Source organism: Heliangelus exortis, chromosome 15, assembly GCF_036169615.1.
Source record: "Heliangelus exortis chromosome 15, bHelExo1.hap1, whole genome shotgun sequence".
Taxonomy (NCBI): domain Eukaryota; kingdom Metazoa; phylum Chordata; class Aves; order Apodiformes; family Trochilidae; genus Heliangelus; species Heliangelus exortis.
Window position 1 is genome coordinate 7521479 of NC_092436.1, and position 27829 is coordinate 7549307.

The window sequence follows — 27829 nt, forward strand, 5'->3', positions numbered from 1 at the left end:
AATGCTCTTTAGCATTGTAATACGAGAGAGCTCATTCATCTTCTGAGAGGGTACTTAGGGATGATGATGTCATTCATACTTCCTTGACTCTTATGTCTGACCTCTTGGCTCTGCCTTCTAACTTCCTACTCTCACGGCTACTCGCAAGAAGAAAAACTCTTCAGCAGAGTCAAAATGCTGAACCTCAGACTCCAGTTCCCTTCTTCACCTTGGAATGGGTCATAATCTAAAATTTCAAGTCCAAATTGCAATAATTTGCGCTCAAACTTTTCTTTTGTTCTTAAATGGCTGAAACTATAAAAGTGCTAATTAAGAATGTGATAGGACCAAGTTTTAAACTTAACCTTTAAAAATTGTGTATGCAGTATGTTTTTAAAGATAAAGATAAAATTGTGAACATCTCTTTCAAGTCTAAAGAAAAAAACAACATTTGGGCATAAAGCCAATTAGAAGGATGCCATGGACAAAATGCCATCCATCTAGCTTGGTACACAGGAGTTTCAGCCTGTCTAGAACCTCTCATCTCTCCTCATCTACACTGAGTACTGCATTATTGTATCATTTTCATCAATTATAGTTTTATAAAGACTCATAAAAGCCATTCAAAATGTAAAGATCCTCCATTTACTGTAAAAGTGAGGGAACTATGCCAGCCTAATGGGAAGTATAAAATAACAGGGCCATTTCACTAAAAAGATGTTTGTAGTCACACAAAGAAGAAAACTTCTCTAGCAAACAAACGACTGAATTGTTTCCATATATTATAATTGAATCATACTGAAGAAGTAAACACCATATAGATATTACAAAGACAGGAAGGCAAAATGAGAGAGAAAGACAACATATTTCACTTGAGAGGTAAAAAAAAAAAAAAAAAGCTTATGCTTACCGCTATAAGATGTAAGTGCACTGAATTCCTGTCACTGAATTTCAATGGCAATTTCCAGAAAATAAGTTTACAGAGTGAGCTAGAACCCTAGCCTTTCCAAGCCATTGTGGTCTCATCAGCCTTTACCCAAACTGAAAATCAAAGCCTAAATCTATAGCACTAAAAACAGTCATGCATGACCTTACCACCTGCTCCACAGTGAGCCAACCTTATAAATAAAATATAGAAAGTCTATATGAGGCAGCAGAAAGAACAAACATTGAAGTGCAAATTCAAGCAGGCATCTAGCCATAAATATTGAGAATTGATGATTAAAACACCTTTTAACCACAAAGGTGATAAATGCATTGCAATAGGGAAAACACATCCTATTTAAACAATCTCCATTACAAATACTGCTGACAAAGAAAGAAACAAAATTAGGACAATCACCTGTAAGTCTGTCCTTTCAAGTCTCCCATCTTACCCCTATTATCCTCCTCACAATATGGTGTACTTAGATACTAAACAAAGATATCAGCCTCCCTTTTTAATCCACAGCACTCATGCTGCTGGTCTTGATTTCTATAAATGATGGGCACATAACAATAGCAAGAGAATTACCAGCCAGCACAGATGTGTACTTCATCCAGATATACAGTAGCATGGCATGGAATAAACCAGCATTAATATAGTTGCATTGGAATAACTCTTTGAACAAACTGACATTTGAGAGTCTGGATGCTCCCACCGTATTATCATCAACTGAAGCATCTGGCGATTAATTTGGATGGCTGTGTCGCTAAAAGCTTTGGAGTTCTCTGCTAATGTTGGGTCTCTGAGTCAAAGGGAGAAGAGTGGGTATGGGAAAGCAGATACGCAGAACTAAAACCACTCTGACAGTGCTTAAATCACCTCTTTTAGGGACTTTATCCAACAATGATTACTTGACTCATATCTATGTCTGTCACATAGCTGTAGCACTTTGATTTTTCTAAGTTTATTTACACTATGTCTTGCCCCAGACCCCTAATTTTACCAGAAAAAGGCATTTATAGCTACCTGAAGAAGCCCTTCCCACTCACCTAATATTAATTCATAAAGCTGATCTACCTTCCAGACACACAGGGCTGGCAGATATTATAACTACATTGTACTCTTATGTCTAATCACATCCTACATCATCTTGTAGCTGGTAGAGTTCATATTTGGTTCTCACCAACATTGTCTTTAATAAATCAATGCTGTGGTAATTCTCTAGCACCTTCTACAGAACTTCCCATAGGTTATTCCTCACCCTGTGAGGATCTGAGGACAGATACCCTCAGTTGGACAAATAGTGAGACCATGCAAGGAAATACATTTTGCATGATGTTCAAAAGGCTGCATTATTTATCCCAGCATGTAAATACAAGTTCTTCTGCACAAACTTCTCCTTACTTATGCAATTCCATCTTTTGTTGTATGATCAATCTGTCAGATTCAGTGATTAATCAGAAGAAAAAACAGACAACATACATAGTAGATTATGAATAAGTCAAAATGAACTCAATTAAATATCTAGCAAAAAGTTCTTCACCAGCTTCCTTTACAGAAATTCCTCGATCTCACCAGTTTACAGAGACTCATATATTTCCATCTACCTAGACAACAAAAAGATTTTTCCTGATTTATCCATGAACAAATGATAAAATTAGATTATCTTCTTCTTTCTGACCTCAAACACTTTCTTCAATGAACTAAAAAGTGTTTCATATTCTACATTTTCCATATGTATCACAGCTACCTTCAGTCCCTGGGCAAAATATGTGAAGAGACATGTACGAAACAATCTCAAACAGGAACCTCAGACAGTTTTTTTGAAAATTTACCCCAAACTATTTTACCAACATCTACAGCACTTTGAAGTTGATGTTCATTATTGAGATTAATGAGCATTTATGTTTCAGGGCTGCTTTTAAAATTTTTTTTGCATATATAAGATTTTGTGATAGTTCTTCCTCTGCTCTTTATAGTATTATCATTTCCATTTCTTGAAAACAGCTGCAGATGAGAGTTGCAAGGAAAAAGAGTTATTACTCAAAGTCTTCTCCTGACCATTTTATACCCATATATTTTTGCAAAGTTGTCAAAGTCTCCTTATAGAAGAAGAGAAGGTTTTGAATTATTGGAAAGGTCTGGACCTAAGTAAACTTAAAAAAAATTTGGAAAAATGAAGAGAAACTAAATTCTGAGACCATCATTCAGAAATACTGCATGGGCTGTTTTAGAAGCTTTATTCTGCAGAACATACTATCATGCCCATTAGAAAAATCCACTGGAATACTAGGGATCAAAAAAAGATTAAATTTGGCTTGTGGTCCTGTGTGTGGCACAACGTAGTTATCCAGTGATGCATTTATAAGAGTAAAAAAAAAATTACTTGGTAAAAAGTGAGGCTGATACCTCTTTTCTATCGTTTGTACACACAGACTTTCCAAACAGTAGTCAAGTTTTATCACTTTAAAATTGTTCTCCAAATTGGTCAAATCTAGAATGGATTGGGTGAAATAATTCACTTGACTGAATTTAAATCTCTCTATATATAATTACGTTTGTTATTCCAAGGCAAGAATGTCTTCTGACTTATACCAGCAGAGCTATCTAGCAATTAAATAGTACACCCATGTTTTGTTCAGTTAATTTTCAGAATTGTTCTTTATTAATACTTTCCCATATAAATACCTAAGTGTGCCAAATTAGCTATGTTCTGTAAAAAAAAAAAAAAATGTGTTCACCTATACAATTAAAGACCCACCTTCCTTACTTATAATGAAGGTGAAAAAAACCCAAAGAAACCAAACCAAAAAATACAACCAGCATACCATTAAGATCTGTGAAACTGTTACTTTTCTGGGTTGCACACTTCAGGTAGTAAGTGTTAGTAGTTGGAAACTGAAAGTTCAAGTTACTTTTAATAGCAGGAGGAAAACTGAAAAATAAGACGCATTGAAATTCTGACCTACAATGATATTCCCCGATGTTCTGTGGAAAGTGAGTGCATAAAAATGTTGAAATAGAGACTGGAATAACGTTGGTAGGTTTTAGTATTACAGTTAAAACTCTGCTCAGTCATAACCCCTACAAATGACTACTTTCACTTACATTTTATCATCAGTATAATTAAAAGAAGTCTCTTGAAAGGGGCATTCTCATTACAATGAAAGACCACTTCAGAGTCAATTGAAATGAAAAGACAGACCATAGATTAGGTGTTGATACCAAGTGGTAATTTCTAGGGAGGTATAAAATGCCAAATATGTAACAATTATATTTTATAACTATGTGTTCAAAGGACTTAGAGTATTTTATTGTAGAAAGAGACTTCAGCTCAGAAAGACCACTTCAATGAAGTACCTCCCAGCATATACTCTAAAAAAATTTCATCTTTTTAGCAGATACAAGACATTTTTATCCTGATACATTAATTTATTTTTTTATTATTTACAGGATTAAAAAGCATCCAGAATTATCTAAAGACAAATGTTGAATAACCATGTGTTTAAGAAATTAAATGTATCTATTTCACAGAGATAGCTGTATTTTTCTGTGCATTTTTCTATAGCCTCCACGAAGTAAAAGCAGGCACACCTTTTTACACTATCTAGGCTCCTTTTCAGTGATGAGTGAAAAAATTACAACTGTCACTATGCCATGATATCTTATGGAAGTGTTTCATAACTCATCACTGTTTTTTTCAAAATATGTCAATATTTGGGTAACCTTTTTATTCATCAAACTTTTAGCTCCAGTGCTACTTTAAAGGGGACAAAAAGGAAAGAAAATTCAAATTATCAAAATATTAGTATAATTTCTTTATGATTTGATTTTAAAATACATTTACAAGCATTTTATTTCTCTGAAGTTCACATTTTTAAAAACTAAGCACATCTGTAAAATGCTAGGACTTCAAGAGACAAAGTGCTATGTTCAGTGAAATTATGAACATAACATTATTAGTAAAGATCCTTAGCTGCTAAAGAACAAAATTAACAAATTCCAAATTTTCTGTATATACATGAGCAAAAAATGTGCTACATGTAAATGGCATCACTTTAAAAAGAGGTTCTGGGTTTTGTTTTCATTCTCCCCTTAGCAAGCATATAATTTATCATCTGTAGTCACAAATACATTCTAAAACATCCTTTAAAATAAATCCAAAATTCATATTCATGTTTATACAAGTAGCACGAGATTGTAAAGCTATTGTACTTAGAGGACATTTCAGTCCAGCTGAGTTACATCAACATGATTAACTTTTACAACAGAAAGAAAAGGTAGTACTCAAACAACTGTTATTGCCTCAATGGAAAAAAAAAATCAATGAAAGTTAAATGAACAAGAGATTTTGTCTGAGTTGCAGTTAATACCACTGAAGAGCTATAGATATTAAAAGGTCAACAAATAAATTAGTGCAAGTGTTATGAAATGAATGATTTGGCTTATAATTGTATTGAGTGCAAATTGTTCACTGCCTATTAGACCAGGTAATTTTTAACCATGGTGCCTCAATTACTGTTCCATAAGCAATAATAAACTTGTAAGAGCCACTGGTTCGATCGAGTGACCTATGAGACACACCAGGACAGCTGACTTTGCTATGATGGATCACTGAGTCTTATCTCCAAATGGTGCCAAACCTCCCCTTCCCGTGAGGAGATCTCATAAAAGAAACATTACTGCTTGATTCATTTTACCAAAATGTTTGAGTTTCCAAGTGTCAGCACTTGAGTATAGATTGTGGAGCTCTGTATTTCTTAGAAGAAGAAATATTCTTCTTGGAAGAATTACGACAACAGGCATCCTATTGCTTCCAGCACTCCCTGCTAAATGGCATCATGATGGTTAGGGAGATGCTTTTTCTGCTGCTCAATTGGACTGTGTTGTGAGAAATACATGGCAATCATATTTTACATCACCACGTAAACCACTGCATAACACCTAAAACTAGGCTAGAAATGGAGACTGTAGGTGAGATTATAGACATTACTTCACGCTTCTGTAATGCCTTGCATTAAAAGATCTCAAAGCACCACTTTATTGAGAACAAATTAAACTTCACAACACAGTTTCTAGGAAATATATTCTTTCTCCCCCATCTTCATCAGAAAAAGCTTTAAAGCACAGCTCTTTGGCTGAAGTCACAATGGTCTATGGTTATAACCAAGGCAAATTTTGGAGGGTAAGGTAATAGCTTTTATTAGATGCACTTATATAGGCAAGAAAAGGTACAGTCAGCATACAGAAAGCAAGTCTTGGGTATTCAAAAGCTTGCCTGCTTATCTCCAGTCATATCAGTTAGTCTAATATAGGATATTACCACTTTCTACAAATCCTGGTATTCTTAAACAGAGAAATTAATCTAACATTGTTTTCATGCTATGGAGAAGTAACATCCACAGCACTTTATGAGGAGGAAAGGCAGCAGCTGCGTTTCCCCATTGCTCCTAAGGGCATGGTGTTCCCTGGGAGCCAGGGCTCAAAATATGGCAATAAAGGTCTCACCACACTTCCCACATGACCAGGCCTTTAAGAACTGTTCATATGCAATAACTACTCACATCCGGTCTCCGCCCATATATGAAATAAACTGAAGATGTAAATTCAAATCCTGAATTATCAGATATACTGTGCAGAGGAAACCACAATAAGAAAAGCCTAATTAGAATAGATTGTGCCACATTGAACCAAATCCTGTTTATATTGTCACTCTGCTATATTTTTGACAAATCACTACATTTGAACAGTCTATTGGGAGGGTGATTTTCCATTTCATCACTCCATTGAGCAAAAATGTGCCATGTGACTGGAGTCTGAATTTCAGTTTCACCAGCATACAGTTGAAGTGAATATTATTTGGCACAACAGTGTACAACTGAGCCACTAAATGCCTGATTTACTAAATTATTATTAGATGAGCTCTTGCTGTTCCAAGTGAAAGTGCAGTCACTGTCTCTCTTCATGGTGTGTTCAAATTGTTCTGTGTTTAAATATTCAGCATGAGGCTAATGTGAACTGATGAACTGAGACTACAAACATTCACTTTCAGTACAGAGAGACAGAGAGGCAACATATCATGTGGCCTGCAGAGGTGAAAATGATTTATATTTAAGGATGCTGCTGCCTGCTTCTATTATAGTAAGATATTCTTAATTAGCTTGGTGTTTGATTCAGGACTTTGGAAAGGTAGCTTAAAAACAGCTCCAAAACTGAACTAGCTGTAGGCTCTGGAGGGTTCAGAGGTGCTACTTGAGCTCTGTCACCACTGCGCATGAGCTGCCACCACAGTTTTCATAATTTACTGCCTTTGGTATTTGAATTGCAGCCTAAAAGTATCACCTGCAATTCTGACCTCACTATCAGAAAACCTAGGAAATATAGAGGACTGACCATGTTGCGTAACTCCGTGACTGTTGGAGGTGGGGAGAGATGGGGAAATGGAAATATGTATATATTTTTTAAGATTAAAAAAAAAAAAAAAAAGAAAAAAAAGAAAATTTCTTTACTGCCACCTGCTGGAATTGACAATAACCCTTTGTCATACTAAGAGAACAACATCTCTTAGAGGACAGTTACGGCAAGCATTTAAAATACTGTGATCCCAGACACTTACAGTAGATTAGAATTTTTTATTGGTGCTGTGTTGCCATAACAACATAAAGACAGCAGATGACTTAAGCTAAGCTTGCAAAGCAAAAGGCTGCTCATCTGGCAGTTAAAATGAATACAGTTCACTTCACAAGTTCCCCATATGGACCCTTAGTGTATGGTAATGAGGATACCATATGGTGGAAGAAAATGCACAGAGAACAATTGTGCTCCACTGGCTGAGTGAAGTGAGCAGGAAGTTATGAGGAAACGCAGAAGAGAGATGTTTGTGCTCTCTAACTCAAGGGTTTCTTTCAGAGGGGGGTTCTCTCTCTTCTTAATCTTCTTCTTAATATACACATGCATAGAAATGACAGAGAAACATATTGCACATTTTGCAACATCATTCATCATAAACTGTCAGCCGTGTTTGTAAATCAGCGTGGTAAGATCTTATAAATTTGTAATTCTTAAAAGGTAAAAGTACTAAGTTTTTAGACAAAGTGCAGGAAAATTTAAGCACTTCTGACAAGTAGAAACATTAATGGTAATCATTTTTAAAATGCTTGCATCTTGCTGCCTGCATGTTTAGCTGTAAATAATGCCGCCATGAATAAAAGCTTTAAAAAGGAGAGGAGAGGATGAAATGGAATAAATATTTTTTATTTTATTTCCAGAAGGATAAAAAGTAATAGTTGATCAGAACCATATGCATGCAAGATCCTGATGTAAATGTACATATGCTATACAGCACTGTACTCAGCCACATCCTAAACCTGGTAAGACAGCTTGCTAAAGGCTGCAAAGTCAATTTTGTACTACACATGCTTCATAAAAGATGAATATAAATGCATTAGTTAGACACGGTGAGCTAAATTAGAAGGTCAGGCAGGGCTGGAAGGGCTGAAATATCACACAACCAATGACTGTAATTACTCTTTTTTTAAGTCTATTAAGTGGTGTTGTTCTATCAAGGCTCAGGGGTATAGGACATGAAGTACAAGATAAAGTAATGTGTATTTATTACTCCCACGGGATCAATTTACTAGATATTTTCAGCTCCGTGGAGCAAAATACACAAATGCAGCCTTTGTTACTTTCTTCAAACTGTGGCTTTTTCCTTCAAAAAGCTCTGCTCCTTGAAGGGATCATGTTTACCAATTTTGTATCTTCCTGCCACCCTCAGTTAATTATTGCATTTGAAAACAATAATAACAAGGATACAGGAACAGAGAAACGCAGGGGTCCCTCTTACAGGATGCTCAAACAAGTGGTTCAAGTTGCTCAGATGGAATGTGCAGACGAGAAAACCCAAACCCAGGCACGATTTTTACCCCAAGGCAAAGCAGAAATCAGGAATGGAGAATAATGCAGAACTCCCTGTCATTGTGTTAGCCCTGATCTATTAAAAGTTTAGTCATAGATTCTAAATTACACCATCTGTTCTAATCATTTGCTGAGTAAATGCTGACCCACTTACAAAGAAAACTCACTGAAATGTGTATGCACACTGCTGACCTTCAGAAAGGAAAGGGCTCCTTGCCAGCCCTTTGTACGTGGCTCTGCCATCCAGTGAGCTCTGTGGCTCTTTCACTCAGCTCTCTCTTAGTTCAGACTCTTTGCATATTCCCATACATGCCTCTGACATGCATCACCCCAAAAGGGGGATACTTTCACTGTAACCTCAGGCTTCTTGGTCATCATCTTCTCATGAGCTTTGAAATTCTCTCTCTGAGTATTTTCAATAGAATAAATTAAATAATAGGGTAAATAGAACAGGATTTCAATTGGGTAAATTAAAACAAACTCAAACAAGGCCTTCAACCAACCAAATGCCTCAAATGTAAAGAAATGAAAAAGAAAAGAAAACAAAACAAAAAACCAGCTGTTAATCTTTCTGTACTTACTTTAACTCTGGCCCCTCATTCCTATAAATTTTACAGTACAGCTCAGAATCTACCAAACACATCTCATGCCATCCTTGCTATACAGATGAATTACAACAGCTCATCTTCACATGCTCCCCCTTACTACTTCCTATACTTAGTATAGAAGTTTTCTAACAGCCTTTCCTCAGTGGGGGAGGGGGGAAAGTTTTCTTAGATGAAAGTTACTAACTTAGGTTAAAATACAGCATCTTGAGTAACAAATGGAGATCCATTTCAGAATTTCCATTCTGAAGCAGCCAGGTCTGTCTGAAGCAGCCATCCTGAGAGGTTTTGACTTAATTTCTATTTTAACTTCCATTAGCAAGCCTGGGCCAACTCACCCACATTTAGAGAAACACTTTATTTGCAATATAAACAATACCAATGTCATGATGGGTGTTAAAGGGAAGATCTGTGGAATGTCATATGTGAAAAGACAGCTGCTTTTGCCAGCCATCAATTCCTAATAACCACCTGTCTTCTATTAGAGTACTAAATGAAGAGGTGGGACATGTCTTGGAGGCAGTCTAATTGACCAGAGAAAAGGAGCTGAAGGGAAGGGGGAGCCTGGTTCTCTGTGCTCTCAGCTCAGCAGGGAGGTTCCTGTGTTCTAGAGACAGGGAGAGGATCCACTCTTATTTCCATGGAGAGAAACTTGAAGTAAAGGTCCCTTTCAGAAGGGAAAAAGCATCCCCTAAAGAGAGCATTTAAACAACAGACTGAGAGAGGATGTCAGATCCTTGAGGGGGTCAATGTGATGACTCCGACACAGAATGAACAATCTTGCACTTAATTAAGTGCAAGCAATGAGTTGAAAGACTGGTAAAAATGGCAAATAAATTCTGGATATTGCATATAAAGAGGAGTCATTATTATTTAATCATTTAGGATGGTTGTGTTTCAAATCTAGCTCACAGTTGAAACTGTTTTACAGCTATAGCTGTGGAGTTTCAACAAAGTTGCAGAATCAAAAACTATCTGCCAGGGATTTATTTGAAGAGCTGTAGGGTGGTTACATAAATGAACTTGAACAGACTCAGATGTTGTTGTGATCTGAACTCTTGTGATACCCACTGCAGTTATGTATGCAAAAACCAACAACACAAGTATGTTTGTGTCAAGACATGCAAACACACAGACAGAGAAATTGCACACATACGTGCAGGATTCTCCCCCACCTCCACAAGCAGCTTTCTATAAATTGCTCCTGCAGGACAACGATACAATTTCTTAACATCATCATTGTGGCATTGCTTTCCACTTCTCAGAGATCTCGTGTTTCCTCTGATCTCTCTCGTCTAGATTAGAAAGGACAGACTAGGCTGCCCAGCACAATCCAGGTACTTGATCTCACTCCAAGTTTTGGGTGCTAATCCCATCACCTCTGTACTTGTGCACGTGTTTGTTTGAGTGTGCATTGGTATGGAGATGCACATCTGTGAGAGGCAATGCTACATGGGCTGCTCTCCCCAAACTGCTCTTTTCGAGAAGGGAACAGAACTCTGGTTCCATAGCCCAGCTGCCAACATGACCTCCCACTCATTTTTCTCTAGAAAAAATATATTGCATTTCTATCTTAAACACAGCCATCTACCATTCTAGTAGAATATATATAGTAGATAGCTAGAGCGTGTAATAAAATTTATCCCAAGCACGGACACTGAGCACTTCTGAAATGACTGGTCCCAGTGGAGATCAAACTTCTCAAATAGCCTCAATGGCTTTAGAAATGCCTGTTGATACACATCAACTCCTCAGCTCTGGAGGGTAGAGCATGTGCTAACACTCACTTGCTGGCCTTAACCAGTCTCCTTAACTGCAGGGACAAGTCACACAGCAGAGTGCTCTTGTCAGTCAATGGGAAGGACTGAATGCCCTAATGAACAAAAACACAACTATTTCTGTTCCTTGAAAGAACTCTAATTCATCAGTAGTGTTTCAGTGGAATAATTGCCACGAGCCCTAGCAGCAATTATAGAACTATGTTTTATTTTATTTATTTAATGTGTAAATGCAAGCTTTTTAATAAAGTGAAAATGATGATGCCCTGGCAGGACAATGGGGAAAATGTAAAAAATATTATTGAAAGTCCTGAGCACTGCTCTCCACTCTGCTGCCTCACTCTCTGTCTCTCTCAGACATTTGCCCTCTCTGCCCATGGTTCCACTGTGGAAGCCATATGGCTTCCAGCTCTCTTTTAGGAGGCACTGAGAATTGTCTATAGTGGAACACTGCCAAAGCCCTTCCTGGTTTAATGACATGGAGAAGAGCACTGTGCAGTGCTCACCCAGCACAGAGCCTCACTGTGTCCTTGATTATGATCCTGGAGCCAGCAAGTGATGCTGGGAATTGAACCATCAGTGCCTCAAATACAGAAGTCGACATGTGCCAACCCCTGCTGCATTCAGCCTCTGTGTGTGGCATATTAATGACTCTTGAACTTGAGGTCCAACCTTCAAGCTTGCACAGAAGGAATTACCCACAGACAAAAAAAAAAGTCCCCTTCATCCCGCTTCCCTCTAACCTTGCAAAGTGATACTAATTTCTTCACTGAGTTTGTTCAGTCCTTAAGCAGCAGCCTTTTTAAAATTTTTTTGGCTATCATGTCATAACTCTGCATACATAAATACAATGTATTCAAATCTTGATTTAAAGAATTTAAAAAATGGCTTGAAAATATACTCAGAACAAACACATCAAGCCAGGAAGGTAGCTGAAGGGACAGGTGAGTCAGTGCTAACCCTCAGTCTCATACCCCATCAATAAATATCTGCTAAATGTTGGAGATAGGCTTTCTTTGGCCTGCTTTTATGTCCCATGACACTACATAACAGGAATGTGTGGTTATCAGTGTGGTAATAGTGTCAAATGGGAAAAAGGAGGGTGCTCAGACTGATGTCTGTAGTCCCAGACCACCACAGAAAAACATTTTGATGCCTCCACCCCTCCCCAGTGCCATAGGTGCCAGAAAGGGAACCAATACATGTGATGCACTACTGTCCCCAGCTGCATAACACAGTTTAGAATTTCTCAATCTTATTTTAGTTGAATTTCTTCACTTATAGGAAAGCCACAGCAATCTGCAAGTTAGCTGGAACACTGGGTTCAGGGAAATTTCACAGTACTTCTTTTGGCCTTTCTAATGTCTCTTGTGTGGTGAAAGCTGGTCTCTTATTTTCTTAGAAACAATTTTTCTCCTTGTGCATATTTGGCAGCAGAAGGATGATACAGATGAAAGAACCCCTACAGAAGGATGCTCTTTTTCTTTGGAAAGGGTTGCACCTCTGGAGAGAAATTTGACAACCTATGAAAGCTGAGTCCTGCTGCAAATCTGTCCAAAAGTCAGAGAAAGGGACAGCTTGTAGAGGGTGAACAGAGCCAATGTAAAATGTAACTCTCCAGGACAGCATGTTTCTCTAGTAATAAGAGGGAAGGACAACACATCATCAACCCCAAAATCACAGCCTACAGCCCTCCTGAGCAAAGATAAAAGACTTAACAATCCTGTAGAAAAAACTATTAAAAAAATCACACACTGAATTTCATTTCTGTCAAGAAGTAAACCAAAATAAATTGTTGTGTTCTTGAATTTTTCTCACCTCTGAGACACTTTAGAAATTTAACTAATCAAAGCCCACAACCCCTGATGAAAGCCTACTTACAGCTCAGGAAGCTAAGGAAGAAAGGTTGCAAGATTTACTCAGTCAAAAAGGCTACACCGGATCTGCACTGTTTGAGGGATTCGGCCTGATGCATTAAAGCCCAAGTTCTTCTATGTCTCAGGTCTGCAAACTCACATCTTCCTTTCCATAAATCAAAGGTGGTGCTCTTCAAATATACCCATCTATCCTATTTTACTGCCCAGCTCACTAAATAAAAGCCATAATGGTAAAACACGTGGTGGCAGCTGGTCACATACAGGGACTCCAGCCCATACAAGTTATTGCTCAACGTTCCTGTGCCAAATAGAAATTATTTTTCAGATACCACACCTCTCCAGTATATTGCAAAACTCACCACAAATTCTTGCCAGAGAAAGTACTGTAGCAAGAACAGATGTGAGGGAAGACAGCTTCTTCACAGTACCAGGCAGAAGAACTAGAAGCTATGTGATCTCAGCTTTTACTTGACAAAAATCAACAAAAAAATCCCCAGTAATTTTCATGGGAACGAACCTTATATCACTTCACTATGCATTGCTCTAATTACTTTAGCAATCTTGAAATAAAGCAGTATGTAGTACTTACTATCTTAAAACAATACATGATGCAACAGCAGTGGACACACATTCCCTGAAGATCCAAATTACTTGCTATCACTGGTGAAGAACTATTGTGTTTCATCTTATCTGGGTTGGATACCAAACTGGGAGCATTACATTTATGGAGTCTTTCACTTTCAACAAAAACATGAACTCACCAGCTTTGCCATATTTAATAAAACAATAAACTTTGGCTGACCTTTGGCAAGCGTTCAGGGTCACCAGGGTGCCGGGGGATAACCTTCTGTAGCCTTTGGAAACCATAGTCAATGGTGGGTTCATTCAGAGCTGAAATAACAAACAACAGGGTGATGTGACAAACACAGAAAAAAACAGACACCTTTGCATTGTAACAATTGGCAATGCATGACAAAACCAAGGGGGGATCACAGCAAAATCCACTTTTAATGAAATTAGCACTGACTATGAAATTTTGGTTTAAATGCTGTTTGAGTTGGTTCTGAGGCTTTGATTCAAACAGCAGTGCAGACCTTCCCACTGGAGTTCCTAAAACATAATTGCTGGAAAATTTGGCCACGCATACATCTTTTGAATAGGAAGCAATTGCTATTTCTGAGAGCTGTGATGAAATGGATCTGATAAATACTTTGCACCCCCTTTTCATGTTATTATTTTGTTATCCTGTTTTCATATTATGACTGTGATTGGAAGACAAAAGAAGTAGTATCAGGGACTCCATATTGTATTATACATTTATTATGTTCCATGTGCAATGATAACATAGAATTTTGTTGTGAACAACAGGCATTTGTTTTGGCAGAGGTTTTGTTTTTCACTCCTCCAATCAGCACTAAACTGATCCAAAAGAATTAATGAATTAAAAAAAAAAAATCATCTACATTTTTAGTTAATCTTTTGCAAGTCCTTGTCCAGTAAAACAGAGGAGAGAAACAGTGGAAACAGAGCACTTTAACCTTTATGAATACGATGGTCTGCCTACATTAATCGAAGCTCTGATTTTGCCAAGCCTTTAAGCACATGCTTATCTGTAAGCACATACTTAAACCCATTTGCTTTCAGCAGGGAAAATTGGAGCATATTATGTTTGTATATGATTGCCTATAATTACAGGGGACTGCATTGGTTGACCTTCTAGCTATATTTCCAGTCATATGATCAGTTTAAAACTCAGATGTTAGTGAGACTTCAACATGTGCTTAAAATTTCCTAAGTGCTTTGGTGAACTGGAACAACAGTCAAGCATTCTCAAGCAGCTCTAAACAACAGCACAACTTGACTCTCCCATGCCAAGAGAGATGATAAAATCTTGCACAGTGATTTGCTTGCAATATTTTTTCATGAAAAAGAAAAAACAAACTCCAATATGGATTTTCATAATTTTAGGCCTTTTTTTAATTTTTCCATTGGGAAAGAAATATGTACTTTAATTTTTTTCATTTTTGTGTCCCTTAAGAGTTTTTCTTATTTTGTCTTAGATTATTAACAAAAAACCTATTTCTTGCACCAGGTCTGCCTACTAAATTGTGAATATATCTTGCACCTTACTTTATGATAGTTTTAGTATGAATTTTATGAATTTTTATGGCTATGATGATGGCACATGATTCATATAAAGTGATTTAGCATCAAACAATATCTCCCATTCTCATTTGTGTAAACATTCCCATGTTGCTCAGTGATGCTTATCCCACAGCAAGTTACACAAATCCATCACCACCCAACTCCATAATCAACATAGCACAACCCATCCATACTCCCACCTTTTACGTAAAGAGAACATCTATTCATACTCCTAAGGTTAAAGATCTTTAGCCTGACCATATTGTTATCACAACAGTAATATTTATTCTCTAGCTCATTGTTAATTAATTTGCATTCCATAAACAAACCCATAAAAAGTGCAGTTTTTAAAGAAACTGGTATATCTGAATGTGAAGTTTTATGTCTACTGAGGTCATTTTACAGAAGGGGTGGAAATAAGGCTTTTCCCCTGCTTTTGCCCTTTTTGGTTTTTGGGTGGTTGGGCCTTTTGCATGTGTTTCCTTTCACACCCTGGCCACACACTGTCCACTCAGTTGTGTAGTTCTGCAAAAAACATCACAATGTCTCTTTTTGTAAAGCCCCAGTTTCATTACCTTTTGGTATCCTTCCAAGACTTCTTCCTATGCACACATTTAGCTTACATTAAATTAATTCCCTTTTAAATTATTTAATTTAATTTACTGCTATTTATGTTTATCATTAAAAATAGCTGCTCTTTGGGATTAAAATAACCCTACAGTTCTAATTTACATTTCTTTTGCAAATATGTGAGAACATTTTAGTGCAGTTCTGTCAAATGTGCTTCTTCTTTAATTCAGTTTAGTTTATGGCCATTTTCCCTTTACATCCTTTGGGAAAGTAGTTACTAAATTCTGCAACATTATAAATGGAGGCCAGTGCTGAAATCCCCCCCGAGATAGCAGTCATTTTCTCATACCTTCCCACACATTCAACACATTTGAAATCCACAGAGTATTTCTTCTAACTATTTTCTGAATTAAATGACAAAAAAAAAAAATAATTTAAATTTTATGGCTCGATCTCACAAGGCATCAAGCATCCTTTGAGAGACAGTGAAAACTTCTGCTTTAAATATCTTCAGCTTTACTTTAGCAGCAGGGAAAGACTGCACACAGCAATTTGCAAACTACTAACCTGTAGTTGTCAAATAACACTCATTAGTCTATAACCATTCAATGCTTTTAAGCTTAAATAAAATAAAAAAGAGAAATTTTCAGCTCCCTGAACATCTAACAACAGACTGGCCAACACCAGCCCTTCATTCCTCAGTTCATTTATAATCCAAGTCAAAAGTAATTAGTCATATCTCAAATAAAGATCCCTGTTTTAATATTTAATCCCACCTTCAGCATTAAGGTGACACCAGTTTCTGTGTCAGGAGCTGGCACAACTCCAAAGAAAAAAATAATCTTCTGATCTCTAAGCACTGCAGAGGAGCCAGTGCTCAGGCCAGGCTTGGTGGCAGCTGACACAAGGTTAGGTACCAGCTTCATGCTCTGTCCCCAGTAGATGTGAGCCTGGCCTCTGCCTTCGAAGTCCATTCACAATAATGCATTTCCCAATGCTCTAATTGAAGAACATTGTGGGTTTTTTCCTCATTATTATAAAAAAAAAAAATAATAAGGAACACCAATTCTTTATTTGTATTCTTGACATCCACACATTAAAAACAAGCTAATACATACTGCACTTAAAATGCCCATTACCCTAAATTTTAAAAGTTGTCTTGAAAGTACTACTAACTCTAAAAAACTGTCTTAAATTCAAATAGGTCCCAAGGCTAATGGAAGCAATTTGTATACCAACCCAAACTGACTGGCCCACTTTTCAAAATAAAGGTATGATAATCTTGTGGTTTTAAAAGGACATTTAAATTGAAAGACTGTGAATTTAGTACATAATTATACCAATAGAACCCTTTAACTTGTCAACTTGTAAATCTAAAAGGCTATCAATCATTTCTAAAGAGGAAATAAACCTTAAAATTCTTTGATTGACAGTGCTTACTTTTTATGTGGAAAAAAAAAGGAGTAAAGTGGCCAGAAATCCATTTACAAAAGTACATTGTTTTACATAGGTGAGTAAAAAGCCAATAATTACACCTCCAAAAGACACATAAATCAAAGTAAGTACTTTTCCCTCACTTACATATTTTTAGTTGCAGTAAACTTCAGGTAACTTTTTATTAAAATACTTTCCCAAATGCAAAGCTTATTGAAGCCATTAATAGAGTAGCATTTTCATTTAAGGTAATATAATCATTTTTGCAAATACAAGATTTAAGCCATTTTTCTCCTTCCAAACAATAAACTTTCAGCCTGTCTCTTGTGTGAATTAACTAAAATTACACCCAGGTGTACAAAATCTGTCTATCTATCCCAGTGTATGAGTTAAGGCACAATATTTATTATTCTTACCATTTTATGAATTACTTCTAAAACCCTTGAGGAACAACTTTCTTTCAAATTAGACTCTAACAGAATAAGCCATGAAGCTCTTTATGCAGCAAGTCAAAAGCCATAACTCACAAAATCTAAGGCTTTTAATCAAGAAAACTCACAATGTCTATGGAAATAAGGATGCATGCATTATATTCATCTTTGCAAAGTCCAACTTATTTTTCAACAGAAATGTAGCTTATGCCTCTGAGACAAGTGTTTCCACCACAACTATAATTTCAAATTCTGAACAAATAATTTTAATAACTACATGTATATAGCCTACCGTTTTTTTAAAGTATCTTGTATTTTTTTTTAACTAGTCACTGGAGAGCTTTTTTAATATTTCACATAATGAATTCCTACTGTGTCAATAAAGCTTTGGTGGTTAATTGAATGACTGTCTGATGTATCTGAGAGAGGAATTTGTTTCTGTGGCCATGAAGCCAACTTACAGCAGAATGATCGACACTTAATATCAGCAATTAAAAGGACCTGTTCAAATATCATATGGAATTCGTAGCTTGGGGTAGTGTAGGAGATCTCTTCACTGAGGAAAACTCATTCAGTGAATGCAGAGAGTAATTGAATTAGACACATTTTAACATTATTATTCAAAGAAAAATAAACACACACTACATAGAAGCATTATGGAAATATTTCAGAACGTAAAACATATCCAGTTAATTTGTTTCTCATGCATTCATGGTTTCATTTATTCTTTTTATTTTTCAACCCTTGTTTCTTTTTCATTCTGTTTGACCCAAAACCAATGAGAAAGCAGCACTTAGACCTATGAACTTCCCATGTGCTTTTCCAGTGGAAAAGGCTGCAAGGAGAGGGAAGGGACTTGACAGGCTCAAATAGTAAAAATGAAAATAGACTGAAGGCTACAAACAAACTGGCTTCATATTTACAGGTTTGACCATACCTATCCCAGAGGAGAAATCTGTGCTTGACCGTTTTAAGTGAAACTTCCAGGAATAGGCTGAGTATGGGAATTAAATATCCCACAGTATTTGCTCCTGTGGTGCACCAGAGAGCTGCTGGTTTTCTTGGAAGGCAGAGGCATCACAGAGGAGAGTTTGAAGAAGGTAACAGAGAGCTGGAGCAGCACCAAGCTATAATGGCTTCGGATTATGTCCAGGAGGTTATGGCTATAACAGGGGAATGGAATCAGATTCTTAAGACTCTATCTTTGTCTCTTCACAAACCCCTTATTTTTAACTTGGATCTACAACATAAGACACCAAGTGACAAGTCCTGAAGTATAATGTCAAAGAGATGGGGCTTTGGGGTCTATGGTATAGTTCTTCAGAGGTTTTTCCTATCTTATGAAACTTCACCAAAACATAAACAGAAGCTGACTCTGTGGCCAAGACATACAAAGTTACCCATCTCAGCACCTCACAGTTGCAAAAGATTACAACGAAATCCATGCAAAAATTGCTGCAGCACAGTCACAGCAATGAAGGCGAGACCAGGAACACACCTGTGTCCCTCTGTACCCAGCGACTTAACCAGCTTAGAACATTTGAAAGCACAGAGAATTAATATTTTAAATAAACTCAAGGACAGTTATGAAGGCAGGCTCTTCAATCTTAGCATCTTCAGAGAAACTACAACAATGGAGTTATTTTCTCCTGGACTTTTGGTCTCTTCCTCCAGCAACTCAGATTCTCATGCCTACAATTAGCTCTCTTCCTTTTTAATCCACAAGCCTCTCTGTATTTCCACATTGCTGAGAAAAAGCAGAGTGACATATATGTGGCAAAAAATGAGAGTAGTCACATGAAAGGTTATGGCTTCTGACTCCTCACTCTTACCAAGTACACACTTTATGAAGAAATGGAAAGCAGGAGCTCCTACCTCTCAGAGCAGCAAAATGCTGCCACAGAGGTAATCCAGGGTGTTTGCCTTCTCCAACAGCCTCTGCCTTCTGTCTCCAAGCCCTGGATGACTCCTGATAGAAGCCCCTGCCTCTCACAAAATAAAACCCTGATTCTGGGAGATGAAGATGAGACTGACCAGATTAATATCAAACTTCAGATGCCAAAATGTCTTGCTAAGGCCTTGCAGTACAGCAATACTAACAAAGGATGATACTACAAAGCAACATCTTGATATGGTGTGCTGTAAGCAAACCCTACCCAACAACTCTTAAGCACAGTGGCCTCTTTATGTCTGCTCTACAGAGAGAGAGAAAAAAAAACCCACCATACTTCAAAACCCCATCATCAAATGAAGTCTGTTTCAAAAATCTGCCTGCAAAGACTATTCCTTTGCTAATTTAAGATCGTTAAATGAAAACAGACAAGCATTTGAGCTATTTGCTGTTGTTGTTGTTGTGAATTTGGCTTGCTTTTCATAAAGTTTCCTTTCCACTAACTTTCCATGGGGTGTTTATTCCCACAAGCAATGGAAAACGGAAGTGGGTGGGACAGCAAGAGCCTGCACAGAAAGGTTTGAGCTAGAAAGTCCCTTCCAGTGCTAACATAGAATTTCCTTACTTTTCTGGTCTCAGTACTCACTCCCTTAAATATACTCTTTTGCACTGAATTTCCATTTCTGTAGTGAAACTATGACATGATACTCAAAATGAAAGGCATAGAAAAAGAATAGATTTATATTAGATATTAGGAAGAAATTTTTTACCGTAAGGATTGTGCGACCCTGGCACAGGTTGTCTGGAGAATACGTGGATACCCCATCCCTGGAAGTGTTCAAGGCCAAGATGGATGGGGCTTGGAGCAACCTGGTCTAGTGGAAGGTGTCCCTGCCCATGGTAGGGAGGTTGGAACTAGATGGTCTCTAAGGTTCCTTCTAATCCAGACAATTCTGTGACCCTTTATTGTAATTTTTAATTGGAAATAAAGATAGAGATATCTTAAATGTAATTCCTCTGTTTCATTGCCATGTGATGCCCAGACAGCAGTGCATGGCCAAGCAAAAAGAAAAGTGCAGAACTGAGACAAGTGATAAATCTGCCACCTAGATCTCTCAAGTTGCACTAATGGTTGCTCTTTATTTGAATTAAAGATGCAATAGGGCAGTGATGGAAGCAGATTCACTGTGCTCATATGGGTTGTTACAAGCAAAGTAGACAGCATGATATTATCTTCCTGATAGCAATTTTTCTCCAGCAGCTAAGAACCAGGGGAGACAGTCCCTGCCCAGCTAGTCCAGTCTCTGCAGCCTGTGAGGTACTGGAAATACACATCTTGATCCTAAATTTTTTTAGTAAAAACTAATGAGATCACTGGATCTGGCTAACAAGATCTCTCATTGGTCTCTCAAAATACATTAACTCTGAATGTTCAGTCTTAGCAACCTGCAACCTGGCTTGAAAAAAAAAAAAAAAGAAATAAAAAATTTGTAGGCTTCACAGCTTCTTCTGCATCTGACAGTGCTGACCTCTTGTCTAATGGGGAAGATTTGGCCTTAAGGGAGTCTGAAACAGAGTCCAGTTTCAGGCAGGGGAATTTAAACATACCAATTTCAGAACAGGCTGGTAGAATTCACTGGGGATATGTATACAGAGGGCTAGAAGGAAATTAATGCATGGTTACTTCATCTACTCATCCAGGTTAATTGATGCATCTTTGGCAGTCATTATAAAAATGGAAGGAACAGAATTTACATGTGAATATTTTCCTAGTAGACAGAGACATTTTGGTAATGCACATGAGCATGCAGTGAAACATTTACCAAAAATGGCTGGCTCTCAATGGATTATTCCTTCATTTGAATAAATAAATGTATAGGTACCTATACACACAAGCACAAAAATGTGTACAAAGCAAGATTTAAAATAATGTGTGCCCATGGTTAGCTAAAAGATCTATATTTAGGTCTACAAAAAACATTTAAAAATAGAGACACTATATTTTTAAACTCTTGGCTCAGAAACAGATGCAGAAATGTACCATAGAGAGAGTAGGAAATGCTGAAATATCACCTCATGTAACCTTTTATTTAATTTCCTACTATGCATATTTTCAACATGTTTCCTCAGCATGGAAACTTCAAACTCTACAGTGTAGGTAAAGACATTTAAAATTTTCATGGATATAATTTTGTATAACACATAAGTAGCTGTTTTTTGTCACTCTTCACAAACTCCTTTGAGGTAGACAGCACTGAAAAGCACTATTGTAACATGTTGGTGTGCAGAAATATTTTCCTTTCAATAATCCTTCTCTCTTGCTTTTAAACTTGTTGTTTCTCATCTTCTTTTCAGATTATTAAAAAAGTACTATAATCAGGGGATGCATAAATGAAAAACTCAATGTCCTGTATGAATGCCAAAGCCATTCCTCTCAGAAAGCATCTTAGATTGCTAGATGATCAGAAAGATCTAGAAAGATTTGGTAGTTTCTCAAAATCTTAGACTTCTGATGTGCAACTGCACTATGGTCAGAGCAGAAAGAATCTTCAAAAGACTGAAAAAACACCAGGTATCACATCCAAAACCTCTGCAGATGAGATTCATGGAGAAATAAAAGTAAAACTGAATCATAAAACTGTGATTAATTGTGCCTAGCTGTAATGAACATAACAGGTATGATTTTCTTGAAAGGGACTGACCTCCTGTGAGGTTTTATTTAGGTCCTTAACCTCTTTCTATAACTAAGCTTAAATCCCATTGAGAAAACACTAGTTTACAAACAGCTTTATTTCTAAACATTATCTTTGATTTGGGTATATGAAATAAGGCTGATAAGGCTACTCAATTGAAAGCAAAAGGACATTTTTGGCTGTATTCTATATGATGCAGTGAATTTTTTGAATTTAAAAAAAACAAACAAAAAACCAAACCAACACTTGGGATTGTTCTTTGGTAGTCTGTAACATTTAAATAAAAATGTATAATTTGAGAGCTCCGAGTAGTCTGATTTTAGCAGCATCACCTGCTTCTATAATTGTTCAGGGGCTATTTTTTGGAAAAATTTTGACAATAACTGTTATCAAGAGTAAAAAAAAAAAAAAAATCACACCAGCCTGTCTGGTAAACATGCTTCCCTGCCCTCACACCCCAGTGAGCACTGTGACACTATACTTTTATCATCTAGTGTGTGCTCAGAATGAGCTTAGAACAGCAATTGCCAGGAATAGGCAGGCGATAAACTGCATTGATTTAACACATCTTGTTTTCAATCATGCTCGGATTTTCTGAGCACGCATTTTTCCTGTACTCCAGCTTGTAGCTTTTATCTGACGAGCTGATCCCTTTTCACTGGAAAATGAAAAGGTCGCACAATAAGACACGGTTTACTGGAACTTGAGCACGCACCAGGGAAAGTATTTTAGATAAATACTGTCAGACATAGTGGAGCTGAATTTCAACAACACAATTGCTAAACAACAATACTTATTACTCCTTAGAACAAGCCTACAAGCAACTTATGGCTCGCAGCAGGGGAGATCTCAGAGTAAGGCTCAATAGTTAAAGAAACCTTATTCAAGGCTGCTTAAAGATGCAGTATTGGTTCTGCCTTACATGCACTGACTAGCCATATCTCAGGACCAAACTAAATGCATCCTCAGTTGTTTTTTACTTTTCTTTTTTTTTTTTTTTTTTTTTTTTTTCCCAGAAAGGTGACTGACTTTGTGCTTGATTTAATTTAATCAAATGGAGTACTAGGTGGTGGTAAAAAGACAATAAATATCCATATGTGAAAATAATTTAACTGAAGCTAATTAACCAAGGTGAGGTACTTAGGAGGTCAGTAAACAAGCAAGAAGTAATGTGGCATGACCCATCTACCAATGGTCCAGGTATAGTAGGTTCATAACAATAATTCCAATTTATTGTTCCCCTCCCTCTGAGGTGACTGCAATGATCTTGACCAGTGTAAGCAAAATATCTTTACTTGTTCCTACCAGAGGGGGCAAAGAACACTTTCAAGTTATTTTTTTACTGATTATACCCAAGAAAAGACTTCATCAAATAAATAAGGAACCTGAGTTAATTTTCCTCCTCAGGCTATCTGGACTAACACCCTACAGGGGCTCAGCTGCTGATCACACAGCCCTTACACCCCCTTCCCATGCTTCCCGTGTGTGCATGCACATAAATGGGGTATACAGGAGGTCCTCACGGGTTCCTGTGTCTTGTACTTAGTGCAGCACCAAAACCTACCAAATCCACATCAGTTCTTTTTGCCTGGCAGCAGCCTTCCAAAACCAAGCTCAAAACAGTGGCCTTCCCACACACCTCACCTCTTCTGACTTTAGAAGAGACTCATTTTTGTCAGTGCTTCCCAGTCTTTTCCCCTCTTCTAGCAGCCTTTCTAAGCAGATGGACCCTGTTTTTCATGGACCCCAAACAGTCCTCAGATCTGCCTCTCATTTACAGGTATTTCTGCACCACTGCCAAAGCTCTTTCCTGAATCATGTGGTCTGCAAGTGAGAAAAACATGTTTAGTAGAGGGATTCCTTCAGCACAGGCTCTTCCCTCCGACAGCAGCAGATTCAGCCCCATGGTGTTATTCTGAACAGGTCGTTCCCTGCTTGCTGACTTTCTAAGCACTCTTATATGGAAAAAATACTGCAAATGAATGAGCTCTGCAGGTGAGAGCAGTCCTTCCTGCCTTTTCTCTTCTCCCTGATGTATCATCATTCACCACTTTTTCTTACAGTTATAAAGTCTCTCAATCTCTGCAAACATAAGATGGGGGTAAGAAAGTCCAGTACCTGATTCTTTTTGGAGAAAGCAGCCACGATTCCCCAGGCTGCTGATAACCAAGAGACAGTGAGCTGCTGACTCAGCTTAGTTAGAACAGTTAATGAGACACAGTGGTACCATCTATTCCTTATAGAAGTTGCAAAACAAAGAGAAGACCCAAAACCAAAGTATCATCCTCACAAACATCCTTCCCATTTGTCAGCAACGTCAGTCTAAAACTGATGTGAAATATTTATGTTTTTCTTGCTTCTCCTGAATGTGCTTGTTAGTCATTTAGGCCCTGCACAAACTCATCTTAAATTCACTTTGTCCAAGATCCTTAACCAGTACAAAACAGAATCATTCTGTCAGTTTTCCTGAAACTATACTGATACTGGATGGAAACTTTACGGGTTGGAACCTAGTTTTTATTTTGCATATATACACCAGATAGCCAAGCCTCCATATTTAGTCAGATAAATCAATTTTTGATGTTCTCCTCACATTGTAAGTCTTACAGAATAAATATGGAAAATATTATTTAAATTTCATTCTCAGTTATAATTTCAGCTAGGCAAGGAACAAGCCAAGCTATAGACCTCAAAAAAAGTATCAACTTAAATTCAACTCCTCATGCAGTGGCATTTTACATCCATCTCTGTGAGCCTGTTTGCAGGATAACTCACACAAGCACCGATTTCTCTTTCTCACCTGGCAATTTCTTTTGCTAGATGAGAAAGCTGAAAATCCATGCTGCATTTTAGGGTTATCTCATGCGACACAGGCATAATTCTGATATGCCTTCTTCATTAGGTGCTCATAATCCCAGAAATGAAAGTAACTTGTTTCTTCCCAGGGTGCCTGTTAACTGAGAAACTCATCTTAATTGAATGCACAGATCAGTTCACCATCTTCAGATTCCCAAACCATTAGTGCCCCATTTGCACAGCAGCTCTGCTGGCAGCTCTCTTCCCACCACTGGCTGAGGGGGGAACTGAGATTCAGGAAAGGAAAGGAGGTGCTGGAGGTGACGAGCAAACACGTCAAGGCCTTATGCTCATGACAAAATGAGTGCTCTGGGGCCAAAGAGGCCTTTGCTATATTGTCAGCACTAGATCACCTTGCAAGTCAGTTACAGAAAAAGCAACAAATACAGCAGCTCTGCCCCCAAATATGATTTAAGTAGCCTCCAAACATGCCTACAGAGAAATAACTAATCTGGAATCTGGAGCCTCACAGGCATAAGAGAAGAGGAATTAAAAACAATTGCCTATAACAATTTGTTTGCCTCTTGCTTCTCTCCCATCATCAGAATTTACCACCTAGAATATATTTGTTAAGCCAGTAAAGATGAGCATGGAAATTAGAATATCTCAGGTGCAGCCATTTGCCTCTAAAGATGATCTTTCAAAAAGAAATCATAAAAGGAGAGTCGTGAGGAACCAAGCTGGAATTCAGTGTCCTGTTACAAAACACTTCCAGTGTTTCATTTACAGGAGGAGTGAACCAACCTCTGGTACTTTGGTGGTCACTGCTGAGTCTGGGATGCACAGCAAAACATCTTTGCTGGTCAGTCACACTCTGAGGCCATAACCACATCCACAGTCACCTGCTAACTGACTAACGCTGCTCTGAAATAGCTGAAACTTTTGTGCACTCAAATAGGGCTCACCAAAATTAGTAATTTTATTTTTAATTGGCTTTTTAAAATATTTTAAGTGTTATTGGACTAATTTTTCCTAAGCCAGAAATATTATAGTTTCCCGAAATCAAGGCAGAGGTAAACAGATTAAAGATTGATCAGAAAATAGACTAAAGGATATAAAGTTACCACAGATAACAAGAAAAAGATCACATAGGTTTTTAATGATGGCTTTGTACCTGTTTACTTTTTAATTTTCTAGGCATCATTGGCAGCCTATAGGAAAACTCACATCCCAGCTCTGAAGTAATCAATAAGATTGCAATAGAAAATGGGCAAATATCAGACTACTCTGAAGTCATCAATAAGATGACTTCAAAGTAGCATAGCATTTGCTCATTTTCTCTTGCATAAAACAAATACCTTCCTTCCAATCAATTCAAAACAAGCAACCCCCACTCTGATGGATTACATTATGCTGTATGATTTTGTTTCTACTGGATTTCATGAGAATTTTCATCATTATAAAACATTGCTACCAAAATATACATGTATCATATCATTATGCCTCAAAGTTCAATACCAATACAAACAGTACCATCAGGTGATAAAAACAAAGATGCTGGAAGTGTAACGTGAAAACAGAGTATTTGAATTTTAAAATCTAATTTAGCAATTTGCAAATTGCTGGTCTAAAAGGAGGAAATTTAACATTAATCTTGCTGGAAGTTGCATACTTATCAGCAGCTGATTTGTAGCTTTCCAGGCAGTAAGCAATACATTAAAAATATACTTTGGGGTCCATCAGCACTATGAAAGAATGTGCTTAAACAGACAAACTCACTAAGGCCCTGAGCAACCAAAATATTAAGCACCTGGCTGCCAGAGTTAATTAGTCTGTGCAGAGCAACACACCAATGCTGCTGCTCCTGCTCCAAACCATCTCCATCACAACTGGCCTGGGGCACCTCTGCTTGTTGCTTTCTTGTGCTGTGAATACATAACTTAAAATTGAAGCTTTTTCTTCCTTCCTCACGATCCCCGTGCGTGCCAAACCCATTATCTTGGTATCTAACCACTTGTAAGGACATTTCTGATCACCAAGGAGGACAAAGGAACAGAGGTAGGAAAGAGCAGCCTACTGCACCATCTCTCAGTGTTGCACACTTAAAAGAGGAGTGTTTGGTGTTTGCTTTTCAACCTGTGGTGTACGACCTCTAGGACCCCAGAAGTCCTGCAGCCATTTCTTGGTGGTCCATGATAGGGAACTACGGGAGATCAGCAGGTTCAAAGTCACTGCACAATTCATTGTTCAGGGGTCTACTTTTGTACTGGAAAACATTCAGGTGTCTGCCACCCTGAAAAATGTTGAAAAGACTGCAATAGATGGTTTGTTGGCACAAGCTCTCCTCCTGTTGGAAGATTTGCTACATACAATGAGGCACCAGCATGGAAGACTGTGGATATTTTCTGCTGAATGGGGCCCTTGGAGAGGAAATATTTGATTTACTGCAGAGTTCTCATTTCCCTGAATTGCAAATAAAGTGTAATTTGATTAAATGTAAATGAATCCTACAATACTTTTGGTGGCTTGTCTGAAACAATTGATTGTAATGGGCATCCATCATTTGGCTTGATTTTAATTCAGAGACAAAAAAGGCAAAATGAGAAAACTAAAGCAAGTGCCACTAACATTCTAGAGCTGGAGCAGTCGAGATTTCTGGCGCTGGACTGTCATTTCCATTGTTCTCAGAGAGCAAGAAATGCAGTGGAGAGGAAGCATAACAGCAAAAGAAAAAAAATAATGTGAAACATACATAGAAATAGATCTAGAGGAAAAACAGAGCTTTGCC

At 37.6% G+C, this 27829-nt stretch overlaps 1 protein-coding gene across 9 annotated transcripts in view; it reads right to left on the minus strand.

Annotated features, from left to right (window-relative positions):
* The window catches only part of EBF1 (EBF transcription factor 1), a 271478-nt gene that overhangs the window by 18879 nt on the left and 224770 nt on the right, over positions 1-27829 (minus strand). For all 9 annotated transcript variants that reach the window (XM_071758426.1, XM_071758427.1, XM_071758425.1 and 6 more), the window contains exon 11: positions 13884-13972. In XM_071758426.1, the coding sequence (XP_071614527.1) occupies positions 13884-13972 (89 nt within the window). The remainder of the gene's footprint in view (positions 1-13883; positions 13973-27829) is intronic.